We start from the raw sequence: 14,843 nt of genomic DNA on the forward strand, positions 1-14,843 counted from the left end.
GCAGTGTTGTCACTGAAGTATGCCTGCCCTCTACTTTAAGTTCTTTGAGCGCAAGGACTATCTTTTTCACCTTTGTACCCCAGTGTCCGGCCCATGTGGTGAGTATTTGGTAAATGGCCCTCATGCTGTTTGAGTTCTAAAATCCTTGACCTCTGAAACTTTTCTGTTGTCTGAGAAAACAACCAGTCCTCACCCTTATAACTATGAAGTCTTGGTTTACTTACACATCTATCAACTGGAAATCATTTTATGTAAGAGGGACTCAGTTTTGATTCCTGACTGCTCTTCACTAGCTAGGTGACCTTGGGCAGAGCTCTGAAATAATTTCTGCAGGCTTTGGCTTGAATCTTTTAAATGAAGGATTTGACATAGATTATCTCCATGTTCCAATGAAACTGCAAAGCTCTGTGGCCTAGAGGCAAAGTTGAGTTGTTGAAAGACCAGTGGACAGTGAGCACTGCTTCCTGAGTGTTTGTACATCTGTGCAGTGCCTTGGAGATTTATATATATCCTGTGCAAGGCAAAACAAATGCTAAAGTAACTAGGAATCTCAGATATTAAATTGTGTTTGGTATAACGTGTTAATTATACTTTGCTATATTCGCATATGAAAATTGACTCTTCGTGTGTGGTATATGGGATCATTAGGATATCATACATTAGATTAATCAGGATACTCTGTTTCCTCATCCTGGTTAATAAAGTATTTTTTTAATTGAAGTATAGTTGATTTACTATGTGTTGATAAAGTATTTAAAGTATTCTGGAAAGTTCTGTCTTAAAAATGTTCAAGATAGAAAAATATACTCGAAAAAGATAATTTGAAGTATGTTTTGGTAGTGCATTTTATTTTGCTTCAAGAAAGTTTAATAAAAATATTAGATAAATGCAGAACAGTCTCAACAGTTCAGACTTTTAACTTTTGGACACTTTTTCTTTTCTCCATGATCAAGGATTCTGATTTTTGACGTTTGTTTCTTCTTTTGACCTTATATACTTTCAGCTCATTTAGAGGCTAGTTTTGAGGAGGTAGAAAACCACCTGCTGAATCTGGAGGATTTATGTGGACAGTGTGAATTAGAAAGATACAAACATATGCAGTCCCAACACCTGGAAAATTACAAGAAAAATAAGAGGTGAGTTTGAAAAATTGACCATGATACTCATTTTCAGTCTCGAAGTTTTCCACAGTACTTTACATGCTACTGTTTATAAGTTTGGACTGATAAAAGACAAAGGTGTCAGGTAAATCTATTTAATAAGCTTTCCAAAACATGATTTTTTTTTTTTTTTTTTTTTTTGGTACCACTATCTGTTGCTGTTTTATTGAAGATGAGTTCTGGAAAGCTAAGGCTGGGATAGATGGTGGAGGGGAGAAGTGCAATGGGCAGAGCTTCCCAATCAAGTAGAACCCCCAACCTCATTTTCTCCAAGTGGCAGATCCTGCGCTGCTTTTTCCCCTTTTCTTCTCTTTTATTTAGAGCAGGAGGAAAAGGAACCTAAGCTCAGGCTGTGGAAAGGGGCGCAGCTTTGTCACATGTTGTCTGTCAGACCTTCAGCAAGTTATTGAATCTCTTCGCCTCGACATGTGTAGCTTATAGTGAAGATAATATTGTACCGGCTTCCTAGAGTTGTTGTGAGGGTTCAGTGAGATGGTCGTTATCAGATGCAGTGTGTGCTCTGTCAGTAGTAGTTATTACGGTGATTATTTTCATTAGACTAACCTGAACTGGAAATGGGTAATAAGATTTGGAACTTGGAAATTTTATTTGTCATTCTTTTCTTCACTCTGACCCAGTGACTTAGATTTATTAGATATATAATTAGTACATTATAATTTATATGTTACAAAATGAAAATCAACTTCATGTTTGGAAAACAGCCTCACCTTTTTTTTTTTTTTTTTTTTTTTTTCTTTTTGCGGTATGCGGGCCTCTCACTGTTGTGGCCTCTCCCGTTGCGGAGCACAGGCTCCGGACGCGCAGGCCCAGAGGCCATGGCTCACGGGCCCAGCCGCTCCGCGGCATATGGGATCCTCCCAGACCGGGGCACGAACCCGTATCCCCTGCATCGGCAGGCGGACTCTCAACCACTGCGCCACCAGGGAGGCCCCAGCCTCACCTTTAATTTGAGTAAAAGCCAAAGTGTACTGGACAAGTCTTAGCATGTTTCACACAATTGAAATATCATTTTAGAGGTATTTAGAGGAATTGTGTAGTAGAAAGAGCACTGTCATTAGTCGGAAGACCCAAGTCCTGGCTTCAACTAATTCTTTGCTCTTGGGCAAGCTGTTCACTTTCCTTTATACTTTATCCTGTTGTTAAGCTTTTCTTGACAAGCATTTGAAAGACTTCTTAAAAAATTACATAACTTTAGTAAATTTAGATATGATAAACAGATTTGTTGATAGCACCTGTTACTCTCAAATAATGTAGGAAAAAATAGTGTGCCAGTTGAGGACTACCAGTTCATAATCAGTAGCTTGAAATCTATAGGTAAAATAATGGTAAATTTTTCATGTTCTGATAGGCCAAATTTTAAAAAATTATAAAATTTACTTTATTTCTCAAGGACTGCATGAGATTAATGTAAGATGTCATAATAGGTTTTAAACCTAACAGTTTCAGTGAGAAATACCAAAGGTGGGAAATTTAAATTAACTAGTACTTTGATGGACCTTCCAAGACTTTGAAAAAAATTATATATGTAGGTATTTGTTAATGGTTACTCATAGCATCTTCATAAAATAAATATTTATTAATAAATGCCAAAATATTTTGCATCTGATTGTCTAATAAGACATTAGACTTGTGACTTAGCTTGAAATCGTATTTTTATCCTGAAATGATAAGTACTGATTTAATTCACAATAGTTAACAGTAATATGATTTGTTTTGGTTATTGTGAAAAGTCCTTGAAAACCTAAGCTTGATTTTCTTCTCTGGCACTTCCTACCTATATGACCTTTTGCAAATGACCTATCTTTGGCTTTCTTATCTGTAAAATAGAGATAATGATATACTTTCCTGCAGGGTTATGGAAGATAAGGGAGAGTTTTGTTAAAAGGGCCAAATAAAAGCTGGTCCATTTAGCTTACAGAATCGTTGGTGATTCTCAGTTCTAGTTAACTTGCCTTTCTAAATACAAATAGTGGAAATACTGACTATGAAACATTGCTTAATTCTGTTTATCGATATAAACTGTAATCTTTCCGAAACTCTTTCCCAGTTTTGTTGAGATGTAATTTATATGCAGCACTGTATAAGTTTAAGGTGTACAACATCATGACTTGACTTACATACATTGTAAATTGAGTACCACAAAAAGTTTAGTCAACATCCATCATCTCATTTAGATACAAAAAAAGGGTGGGGGGGATTTACTTATGATGAGAACTCTTAGGATCTACTCTGTTAGCAGCTTTCATTTATACCACACAGCAGTGTTAACTGTCATCGTAATGTTGTACATTACATCCCTAGTACTTATTTATCCTCTAACTGGAAGTTTGTGCCTTTTGACTCCTTTCATCCAATTCACCTTCATCCCTTCATCCCTTACCAGATTTATGATGGGCAGATATTTTTTCCCATTCCATAGGTTGTCTTTTCATTTTGTTGGTCATTTCTTTCTCTGTGCGGAAGCTTTTTAGTTTGATGTCATCCCACTTGTTTATTTGTTATTTTGTTGCTTGTGCTTTAGGTGTATCATATCCAAAAAATCATTGCCAAGACCCATAATAAGGAGCCTTTTTTCCCTGTTTTCCTCTAGAAATTTTATTGTTTTGGGTCTTATATTTAAGTCTTTAATCCATTTTGAGCTCATTTTTGTGAGTGGTGTAAGATAGGGGTCTTTACACCTGAATATTCAACTTTCCCAGCACCATTTCTCGAAGAGACTGTTTTTGCTCCATTGAGTATTCTTGGCTCCCTTGTCAAATATTAGTTGACTGTATATGCCTGGTCTTCCTGAAATTCTTAACTTATTTTATTCAGCATATAAAAGGATGAACTATCTTCGTCAAAGAAACCTTTTGGAATCAGTTTCTTTAGTTAATACACATACACACACACAACACACACACGTATATGGCTGATTAACAGTCAGTTGTAGTGTAAATAATTTGAGTTGACAACACTGAGAATGAAGTAGTTTTATTCAGTCAAATGTAGATCAAAACATATATTTCCAATAATAAATTATGTAGAGTATTTACTATTCAGAAATGTCTTATTTACATTTTAAGCTTCTTCTTACTTTTGTTCAATCCAGAGGTTATCAAAACTGGGAATATTATGAAGGCTAGTGTCAGTAAATGGAAAAAAATGAATAAATATATGCATGGGCATATTATTTAGAAATAATGGAGGTAAATACCGGAAGAAATCTCTAGAAGAGTTGAATGTAGCTGCTTGTGAAAAGCAGGACAGAAAGGTGGGGAGAACTGAGCTGAGGAACTAATCTGCTTCATCATAAGTCCTTGTGGGTACCGTTTGACTTAAGGAATGTACATGTACTATTTTGATAAACATAAAAATTGAATTTAGACATTTTTTATTAGCTACAACATTCCCTGAAGTGTTTTACAGGAACAGTGGACTGAGAAGGTAGCCACTGACATTCCATGATCAAATAAGTTCCAGAAACACTTTACCCTGTATTTGCCTCATGGAACTTTGTAGTACATGTCAATTTATTAAGGGTTCTGAGAATTCCTATAGTAGAGAAATTTGACTCAGCATTTCACAACTTACTTGCTTACAGAACCAATTCATCTCTAATACATATTAAAATTCTGTGACTTGATATCCTATATTACACCATTTGAAAAACTTTCAAAGACCCCAAATTAAACATGTTATTATGTGGTCCACAAGGGAAGAGTTTCTTAGAAATAAGCCTCTTTCCTCTTTAACAAGGGGCCCTACAAACTAAACTAATGATTTTTCTTTTCTTGCTCTGAAGAAGATAATGTGTAATACAAAGCGTGTGTGTGTGTGTGTGTGTGTGTGTGTGTGTGTGTGTGTGTGTGTGTGTGTGTGTGTGTGTGTGTGTGTGTGTGTGTGTGTGTGTGTGTGTGTGTGTGTGTGTGTGTGTGTGTGTGTGTGTGTGTGTGTGTGTGTGTGTGTGTGTGTGTGTGTGTGTGTTACAGTGTACCCACTCTGTAGCTTTCCGGAAAATCTGGGTCAGACAACTAGATGGGGATGGAGAGAGTGGGAGAATGAAGGGTAATTTCTCACACACCTCCAGTGCTAATCGTGTATAGGCCCCGATGCACTTTCTCATTCTGCTCCCATCAGAGACTGGGGAGCGGGCAGGCAGCGATTGTTGGAGCTGGGGAGGAGATTGAGTTACATGAAATTGTGTTACTGCTTAGGGGCCAGCATCAAGGCCAGGGTCTTCTTTTTTTTTGACTGTTGCATTGGAATAAGTGGAATCCATCCCAGATGTTGATATCAGCGCATCTGTAGTTGAGAACGGATATACGATATTTTGTCATATATTTGATAGAAGTTCCCGGCACAGAATAAATTCCTGCCTCCTATGAAAGGAGGGATGTGAGCCATCCCAACAGTAATGTGGCTTACTATGGCAGATTCTCAGTGTGGGCAGAGGGAAACATAGAGCTTCAGAACACTCCTAGGGGTGTATCTACCCTTGAAAAACATTTGAATAGATGGTTTAACCTAAGTATTTCTGCACTGAAAAAGGACATCCTACTTCAGCTGGTTATCTAATGAAAGTGACATATAAGCAACTGTATAATTGTAGGGGGAAGATACCCATAAATAGCTTTTCTAATAACTCTTCTGCATATAAAGTGATATTGCTATTACTGATAGCTTTTATGGACAGGAATAGACACTGCCTTGATCAATAGTAAAACATGGTATAGTGGATGAAATATGGCTGTAGGCAAAGACAAGTACTGGTACCAGTAGTTAGGTTGTCATATGGTTCAGAAGATGAGTTAGCCATACAACTGTAACTCCTAGATGCCTTGCATAGGTTTTCATAACCAATAGGGAATACATTTTTCATCAAGTAAGAAGCGTTAATATTGAATATATGAGCCAAAATAAAGAACCTAAGACCATTTACATTGTCTAGCTAGCAGTTAGAGAAATGGACTTGAGATTCGGGAGTCAGCTAGCATTTGTAGTCATGGGTGTGGGGAGAAATAGATGATAAATGTGTACATGATTTTATTTATTTTTAACTTACTTATTTGTTGGGTTGTTTGGCTGTGCTGGGTCTTAGTTGTGGCACGTGGGATCTAGTTCCCTGACCAGGGATCGAACCTGGGCCCCCCTGCATTGGGAGTGCGGAGTCCTGGCCGCTGGACCGCCAGGGAAGTCCCTGTACATGATTTAAAAAAAGGATAATTTCAGACAATTATATTGAAGAAAATAAAACAGAATAACATTATAGAGGTGGGGAGGGTTGCTTCGCTGGGGTGAGCAGGGAAGGCCCTTCCTGGAGGACACGTGAGAGCTGAGACCTGAGTAAGGAGGCAGCCACACAGGGATGGAGGATGACACCCTTCCAAGCAGAGGAGCAACAGATACGTTTAGAAGAATGAAGTGGAGCTAAAAAGAAATTCAGCTTTCTAAAGTTGTCATCTTTTCAGTACCACCATAATATTCCTTAGAATGATTATTGAGATTCTTTCATAATAATTTAGTTAAAGTTATATGTGAGTGATTTAATTAAAATATTTCTTACTTCCAGACTTTTGGATCCTTTGTTTTCCCCTTCAATATGCAGCATACCATCAGAATTTCTCTGAAAATAGCTACATCTTGAAGAACAGTGTGATTTTAGTATTTCAGCTTAATTATAAATGACTCATAATTTTAACACCGTCTTCCATTGGACTTGAAATCTGCTTTGGGGCATACTAAACTCTAGAAGCATTTTTCACTGATTCATTTAGACTTTGAAACTTAATTGTCTTCTCTTAGAAACTCTCTCCTGTGAGTGGGGGGCACTGCTTCTGTTGATAAGATTCAGTGCCCAGGCATATTTTGAGAAAGTCATTATTCCTTTTGCTTTATGTATTACAGCTAATGCTAGGGAACTATACTCTTCTCTGTGTTTTATTTTTATGTTAATGTGGACTGTAGACTAAGTTTAGAAAATCTTTAAAGCAAAGCATAACAGATTTATTTGAGATGTTATCTTTAGTAGTGTTTGACCAGCTTATGTTCTAGAGAATAACCCACCAAACTCCTGAGCTTCAAGAACTGACTGTCCACTAGACAGGCTGTGGGCCACGGGTCTGACCTGTTCTTCCATTTCAGAGAGTTGAGGATGGTGTGCCTGGGAGACATGCCACAGGCCTGGCTTTGCTGAGAATAGAACAGAAGAAACCAGTGGCATTCTCCAAGGTGAACAACAGAGAAGAAGGTCCAACAGAGATAGGCAGAAAGGCAATAACTAGCTCCCAAGGTTCTGCATGGAGATCCGTTTGGGTGCTGAATGGAAAGTAGATCAGGAGAGCTTTCCTTCAGGCAGTGCTTTTACAGAAAGGATCCTCCCAAGCTGGAATAACAGGGACCAGACTTACTCTCCCACCTGATGCAGCCAAAAAACAGACAAAATAAATGAAATAACACTTTGGAAGACATTGGGCAAAGAAGAGAAGTGATCTCCTTGATCGATAGGAAACAGGTGGAACGAGCCCGGTGGTTTCCCCAGCATCCTGCCTTGAGCGTTTCCAGGCTAAGTGCAGGGAGGGGCCCAGGTAGAGCCTGGCAGACTCTCTGAACTGAAGAACAGCTGAGCGCCTGGGGACCCAAGGCAGCCAGAGTTTACAGGACACAGTACCAGGGAGAGAGGATACCAAAAATCTGCAGAAAACTCCCCTGAATATTCAGCAGAGGACCGGTAATTCATGTGAGGAAACCACCTGAGGCAGGAGGAGAATATCATCCAAAAGGGTTGGTTAGCAGTGCCCGGTGCTCACATCCTCACACTGTGCCTGAGCCCAGTGGCCAGACTGAGGAAGCTTAGAATTCCTGGGGTACCAGGCAGAGCACGCAGGAGCGTGTCCTTCAGCAGGGGTACAGTTAGCCCTTGACTGAGCCCTGTTCCAGACCTTAACTAATCATAAAATCAAGCATCAAAAAGATCAAACTGTTTCCAAATAAGTTAACTGTATCCCAGAACAAAGCTGAGGAATATTTGTAGAAATACAAGAATATCTAATAGCCAACAAGGTAGATCATTCTAACAGGTTGCTTGTGAATGGACAAGATGCATGGCACACTGAAGTTAAAGTATTGTTCTAGAGAAGGATCGTATATAGGTTGTGTGATATTAAGACTCATGGGGACCAAATCCATGATGCACTTTAAATATTTAACCTGTATTTTTCTTCTTAGGTCTTTAGGTAACTAAGCCCATTGACACATCAGTCCTTATTTACCTGGCCTCTTGGAACTGTCCTTTTTTTTACTTCTATAACACTCATATCCTAAATTTTCTTCTCTACTGTAGGTTAGTGTCTAGTTGCCATTGTAGATGCTTTAGTTCTGTTATTCTCTTGGGTTCTGTTCTTGGTTGTTGCCACCTCCCATTCTACGTATTAAAAATATCTTGTTCTATAACACATGCCCCTCCACGGTACCTGTGTAAGGAGCAAATGACAGCAGGGACTTCTAAGATACAGTTTTGTGAAAATTACCTCAAGCAGGTATGCCAGCTCTCCCCCAGCCCCACCTTCATCCACTTTCTGCCCTCTTAACCACAAACTCACCAAGTGCATAAGGGTACACATTTTCATAACTGTAGAATGCTAAGAAACAAAAGATTGGGTAATAGTGAACAGTAGCCGGTCTTTTGTGAAAGAGGTCCTGTAAGATCTTTCCTGTGAATTTTCCTGTCCATCAGCCATATCAAAGGGACGCTCTTCTACTGTGTTCAATACAGAAGGTATTGCTGATCGTACTTTTAAAAAAAATTTCCCCTAAACATTTTCAAATATGAAGAAAAATGTGAGAGTTGAATTTGCACTTCACATTTTGAATGTGGTATTTTGCCATAGAGAATCATTGTGTTCGGTTTTTATCATGGATTTGTCCTGGGGAAGCAGTTTAGTGTTTAGAGAAAGTATGCTTCCATCTGTGAGATGATTGTGTTTATGGAGACATTTATCCAGTGGTTCCAATCTATTAAGTTTGCATCTGTGGGTCTGATTTAGTTGATTTCTATACGTATACAGATTTAATATACTTCTTGCAACACTCCATAGATTTAGTTATTAATGTGATGCTTTTTTCTTTCTTTTTTTTCCTGCCCTCATAACTCAACCCCTGTAGAGAAAATGATTAAATAGCAGTTTCGCCCTTTGGAAATAATAGATTTTTGAGTCTGGTGTTATTTGGTGAATGTTTTAGTTTCAGGGTTATGCTAAATTTTGTGACGGCCTTTGCTGAATTGAGTACAATTTAAAATATGGTAAAATCTAAAGGAAGGCATTTCAATTCTTTCTACTTATTTGATCTTCTGAAAATATTATTAAACTTTGAAAAAGAAGAAACTCAGATTTTTGAAATTGCAAGAGGCAAACACACTGTTATCAGATGAGAGACTATGTGGTCAAACTTCTTTATAAAGAATAAAATCCTCCCAAGTCATAGCAAAGGCTTCTTTGAAGAAGCAGCTATTCTTGGTCATTCTGCAGCCACAGTACTTGATAATCACGACTTGCTGAGCATCTGTTGTGTCTGACTCTGTGCACATGTGTGATCAGGGCGGATGAGACATGATCTCTGCACTGCAGGATCTCTGCAGTGTAATTGTAGAGATGATACCTGCATGGAGATCACTGCATTACAAGGCAGTGCACCAGGTGTTATAAAACTGATGGACCTGAGTGCTATAGGAGTTGAGGTAAGGGGAGATTGCCATTTGAGTGTGAAGGATATCTTCATGGAAAAGGTGAACTTGGATAAGAGTTTGCAGAGTAGCCAGAACTTAGAACTCCTGGTCACCTATGCTTTTTCAATTGGTTAGCTGCAAGTATGATGTAATAATGGTCAAGAGTGAAGCATCTGCCATGTTTTCAATCAGTCTTACGTGTCATCATCAGTTATACTTTCCCTCAAAACTCAGTTCAATCCTGGCTCCTCCAGGAAGCCTTTCCCGGCAACCCACAGTGTGTGAGTTGCTCCCTCCTCTGTATTCCTAGAAAATCCTCAGCATGGCTGGCATTGTCAGAGCACTAATCTATGACGTCAGTTTCTAACTGTTGCTTTACTTCGGTCTCCTCTCACTAAAGTTCCTTGAGGTTATGGAACGTGTAGAACCCAACCTGAGCATTATTCCTACTGCTATTCCTAGTGCCTAAGGCTCAGTACATTTTTTGTTAAATGAATGATCAAAGATTACATTCAGTATGAGAAAATGAATATTTATCCAAGGCACGATATTTATCATCATGACAGTAGTGACAATGGGGAAAAATGGATTCAGGATATGTTTTGAGATAGAATTAATAGGATATATTGATGGATTAGATGTGGCGAAGGAGGGAGATGGATAAACCAAAGCTTGAGGAACTTGGTAATGGCATGAGTTGAAATGAGGGAGACTGAAGGAAGAACAGGCTCTTTTTTTTTTTAATTTATTTATTTTTGGCTGCCGTTGGGTCTTCGTTGCTGTGCGCGGGCTTTCTCTAGTTGCGGTGAGCAGGGTCTACTCTTTGTTGCGGTGTGCGGGCTTCTCACTGCGGTGGCTTCTCTTGTTGCGGAGCAGGGGCTCTAGGTGCACGGGCTTCAGCAGTTGTGGCACGTGGGCTCAGTAGTTGTGGCTCGCAGGCTCTAGAGCACAGGCTCAGTAGTTGTGGCACATGGGCTTAGTTGCTCCGCGGCTTGTGGGATCTTTCCAGACCAGGGCTCGAACTTGTGTCCCCTGCATTGGCAGATGGATTCTTAACCACTGTGCCACCAGGGAAGCCCAAACAGGCTCTCTTACAGGTATTGTTGGGAAGCCTGCTCCACTTTGAGCAGAGCTCTCAAATAGGCAGTTGCATTTGCTTCTGGAGCTCAAAGAAGAGATCAAGACAGGAAGTATAAATCAGGAAGTCAGTATGTGGATGGTATTTAAGGCTGCATAGCTGAATGAATTGCCTTGTGAGAGAATGTAAGTTATGCAGAGGGCCCAGGACCAGGCTGGCAGAGCTCCAGCATCTAGTGGTCTGGAGTGGGTAGAGAAGTAGCAGAAGGAGCTGAGGGAGAAGGAGAAAAACTAGAGAAAACTTTCTCAAGGAATCAAATTCTGCTGAGGGATTCGGATGAAAACTGAGAGTGAGCATTGCCTTCGGCAGCTTGGTGATTGCTGGTGACCCTCACTGTGCAGTGGTGGGGTCTGGAAGCCAAGCTGGAGTAGGTTCAGGACTGAACGGGCAGTGGGGGAGCTGAATCCCTGAGTGGGTTTCAGGGGATGGGAGTCATGTCTTTCAGCATCACCAGCCTTAGGTTTCCTACCTTCCAGATTATTTCATTAAGTTCCAAACTGAACTCATGCACTGCCCTCCAAAATCTGCTCCTCTTCCTAAGTTTTCTGTTAACGAATTCCCTTTCCTTCCAGTGATCCAGACTAGAACTCTCATGGTTATGTACTTATGCCCATGTCATCAGTTGCCATGGTCTGTTGAGTCTTCTCCATGGCATTTTTCAAATTGGACTCCCTCTCTTCATTGCCATTGCCACTTATGTTGCCCTTTCCAGGCACTAATTAGCTCTTCTTCAAACTCTTCTAATAGTTTCCTGAGTGCTCCCTGCTTTATTCTCCCCCTTGTTAGTACATCTATCCATCACAGCTAGAATGTTCTTCCCAAAGCACAGATTGGCTCAAGTTATTCTCCTGCTAAAAATAAAGCCAAATCCTTTTAGCCTCAGAATCCTCTACCTCTTTAGCCTCATCTCCCACTACTTTCCCTTTGTTCAGCTGCTGTTCTGAATTATTTGTTCCTTCCTAAAGATAACCCACACCGTTCAGCCTCCACGGCTTCACTTTCACCGTTACCTCTGCTTGACGTGCCTTTCCCTCCCTTCTCTTATATCTTCTTTATTTCCAGATGCTGTTACCTCTGACGTTGTGGAGTTTGCCCTAAAAATTACAACACTTCAGGGCTTTCAGTGCTACTGATTTCCTTTATCAGTTCTTTAAAAGTTCTGTAGTACTGATTTTTACCTTAAACCACCGTTATCTCTACCACCACTATCTCAGCCAGTCTTCTTTTTTAGGAACTGGGTACAGGAGTGGATTACTTCCTGAAAGGAAGTTTCATGAACTGCCGTGGGTCATGACAGTCTGTAAACAGAGGTCTAGGGAGAGCACCCTGCTCACCTTTCCTCTTTTCTCATAGCAGCTTTCCATTGCTTTGATGAGGCAGCCAGAAGGTTGGAAGGTGGGCATGGTAAGCTTCCCTTCCACATGAAAGCTTCCCTCAGTTGGGCAATCAGTGACTCATTAATAAAGTAGACACTGGTTTCTTCACTTTATGGTTTTTAGTATTCAGGGCGAGAGTAAGGGAAAAACAATGTCTGAAATTATTACTCCAAGTTTCACCTTTTTAAAACAGGAGGTGCTTTTTTGAAATTTTGTTTACTGCTGCATGTTCTAAAAGAAGGAGGGCACACTATCTAAAGACTGTAATCAGAGAGAAAAGAATTACTTCTTAAAATACTGAACTGAGTGTTCCGTCATCTTGTCCACCCCTCGGTGGCCTTAGGGGATTGCTCACACGAGGGCATCAGGAAGAAGTAGATTGAAGGTATCTCTTCAGGATATTCTCTTACGATACATGTTGCCTTTCTGCTAGGCCTATTTCGGCTTTCATCCCATTATTGGAGTATAAAGTAGGTTTTAGGCATGTTTACTTTGTACCTAGTCTTTTAAGAATGAAGCTGGGCTATTGGCTCAAGGGAAACAATTGCACTCTTTTTTTTTAAATGATAGGATTGAAAATAACATTCTTTTTTTCTTAGTTAATGAACTCTGGTGCTGGGGCAATATTATCATGAGTTGGTATTTTTAGAAAAAAAGGGGTGAGATGACCATCTGATTTAAGAACCTTCACTTGGCTGTTACAAGAATATTGGCTTTTCAGTGGCACCTTGCCAGTTCCACCAGCCAGCTGTTCACTGTAGTCAACTGTTTTGGAACATGAAGGGTATTGCAATTAGCAGTGTGGAATACTGATTTGAGAATCTAAAATAGCTCTAGATTTTTAGTAAAATGTACATGCAAATAAAAAATAAATGTCTCATATTTTGAGTGGGATAACAAACCTTTACTAAATGAATTTGCCTCCTCAAAATTATTAGTACTGATAATGAGAAAAATATAATTACAAAATTATGAAGGAAAACATGAAAAAAACTTGCTTTTGACTTCTTTGTCAAAAATGTTTTGTATTGGGCTTCCCTGGTGGCGCGGTGGTTGAGAGTCCACCTGCCGATGCAGGGGACACAGGTTTGTGCCCCTGTCCGGGAAGATCCCACATGCCGCGGAGCGGCTGGGCCCATGAGCCATGGCCTCTGAGCCTGCGCGTCCGGAGCCTGTGCTCTGCAACGGGAGAGGCCACAACAGTGAGAGGCCCGCATACCACAAAAAAAAAAAAAAAAGTTTTGTATTATGGGGACTTCCCTGGTGGCACAGTGGTTTAGAAGCCGCCTGCCAATGCAGGGGACACGGTTTTGAGCCCTAGTCTGGGAAGATTCCCACATGCCGTGGAGCAACTAAGCCCGCAAGCCACAACTACTGAAGCCCGTGTGCCTAGAGCCTGTGAGCCACAACTACTGAGCCTGCATGCCACAATTACTGAAGCCCGCATGCCTAGAGCCCATGCTCTGTAACAAGAGAAGCTACTGCAGTGAGAAGCCTGCACACCACAACGAAGAGTAGCCCCCACTTGCCCCAGCTAGAGAAAGCTCATGCGCAGCAACAAAGACCCAACACAGCCAGAAATAAATGAATGAATGAATGAATGAATAAATAGATTTATTTTTTAAAAAATGTTTTGTTATATGATTGTTCATCTATTTTCCCTGGCTTTACATTTCCCCAGGAAACTGTGTTTCAGCATCGCTAATCGACACTGACAAAATTACAAACCAGAGGATTTCCTGGAGGCTTGGACCTTTTGTGTCAGGATGATCTGTGGACTTCAATCCTTTGATATATGCTCTCCCCTTTCATTTAAAAGTGGAAAACACTGCTCCTATTCTGGATGATTTTTAATTAAAGATTTTAAAATCTATTGTTTAATATTTATCAGTGGAGGGAAAATTGTTCAGTGCTTTTATAAACTGATTCTTACATATACTAGATGGTTCCTAGCTGGCATTAAAATGTTCTATGTCTATAAGTGTTTCAGTGTTTTAATAGTTTAAATTTTGGTAGAACTTTTTTGAGCCATTAATAAGGTAATAGCAGAAAAACTGAAAATAGTAGCTTTAGGCTAATTGTACTGGTAATTTCACTGAAGTATAATTGACATGTGAGCATCTAGAAATACCACTCTGGGCATTCGAAGTACTTAAAATTTTATAATCTAAGAGCAGTTTCCATTGGGAATAGATTAATAAATTTATATCTTTTTTTTCCTACAGGAAGGAACTTGAAACCTTCAAAGGTAATTTTGTGTTTAATTCTTCACTTTAAAGTAGATGAGAGTTAATTGACATCAGATGTTCTCTCTTGTTGATGATGGAAGAATGCATTCCTTTTTCTTTAAATCAGACAATTTACATCAGAAAATAAGTTTGCTTAATACTGTTTTCATAAGTTTTATTTAATCACAAGTGGTTTTGATATTCTTTTTTAGCTGT

At 39.6% G+C, this 14,843-nt stretch overlaps 1 protein-coding gene across 1 annotated transcript in view; it reads left to right on the forward strand.

The window, feature by feature from the left end:
* DTNBP1 (dystrobrevin binding protein 1) overlaps window positions 1-14,843 on the forward strand; it is a 119,655-nt gene that overhangs the window by 40,196 nt on the left and 64,616 nt on the right. The window contains exons 6-7 of the mRNA XM_081246165.1: window positions 1,004-1,136; window positions 14,625-14,647. Of these exons, the coding sequence (XP_081102291.1) occupies window positions 1,004-1,136; window positions 14,625-14,647 (156 nt within the window). The remainder of the gene's footprint in view (window positions 1-1,003; window positions 1,137-14,624; window positions 14,648-14,843) is intronic.

The sequence above is a fragment of the Mesoplodon bidens genome (assembly GCF_964165515.1).
Source record: "Mesoplodon bidens genome assembly, chromosome: 10".
Lineage (NCBI taxonomy): Eukaryota > Metazoa > Chordata > Mammalia > Artiodactyla > Ziphiidae > Mesoplodon > Mesoplodon bidens.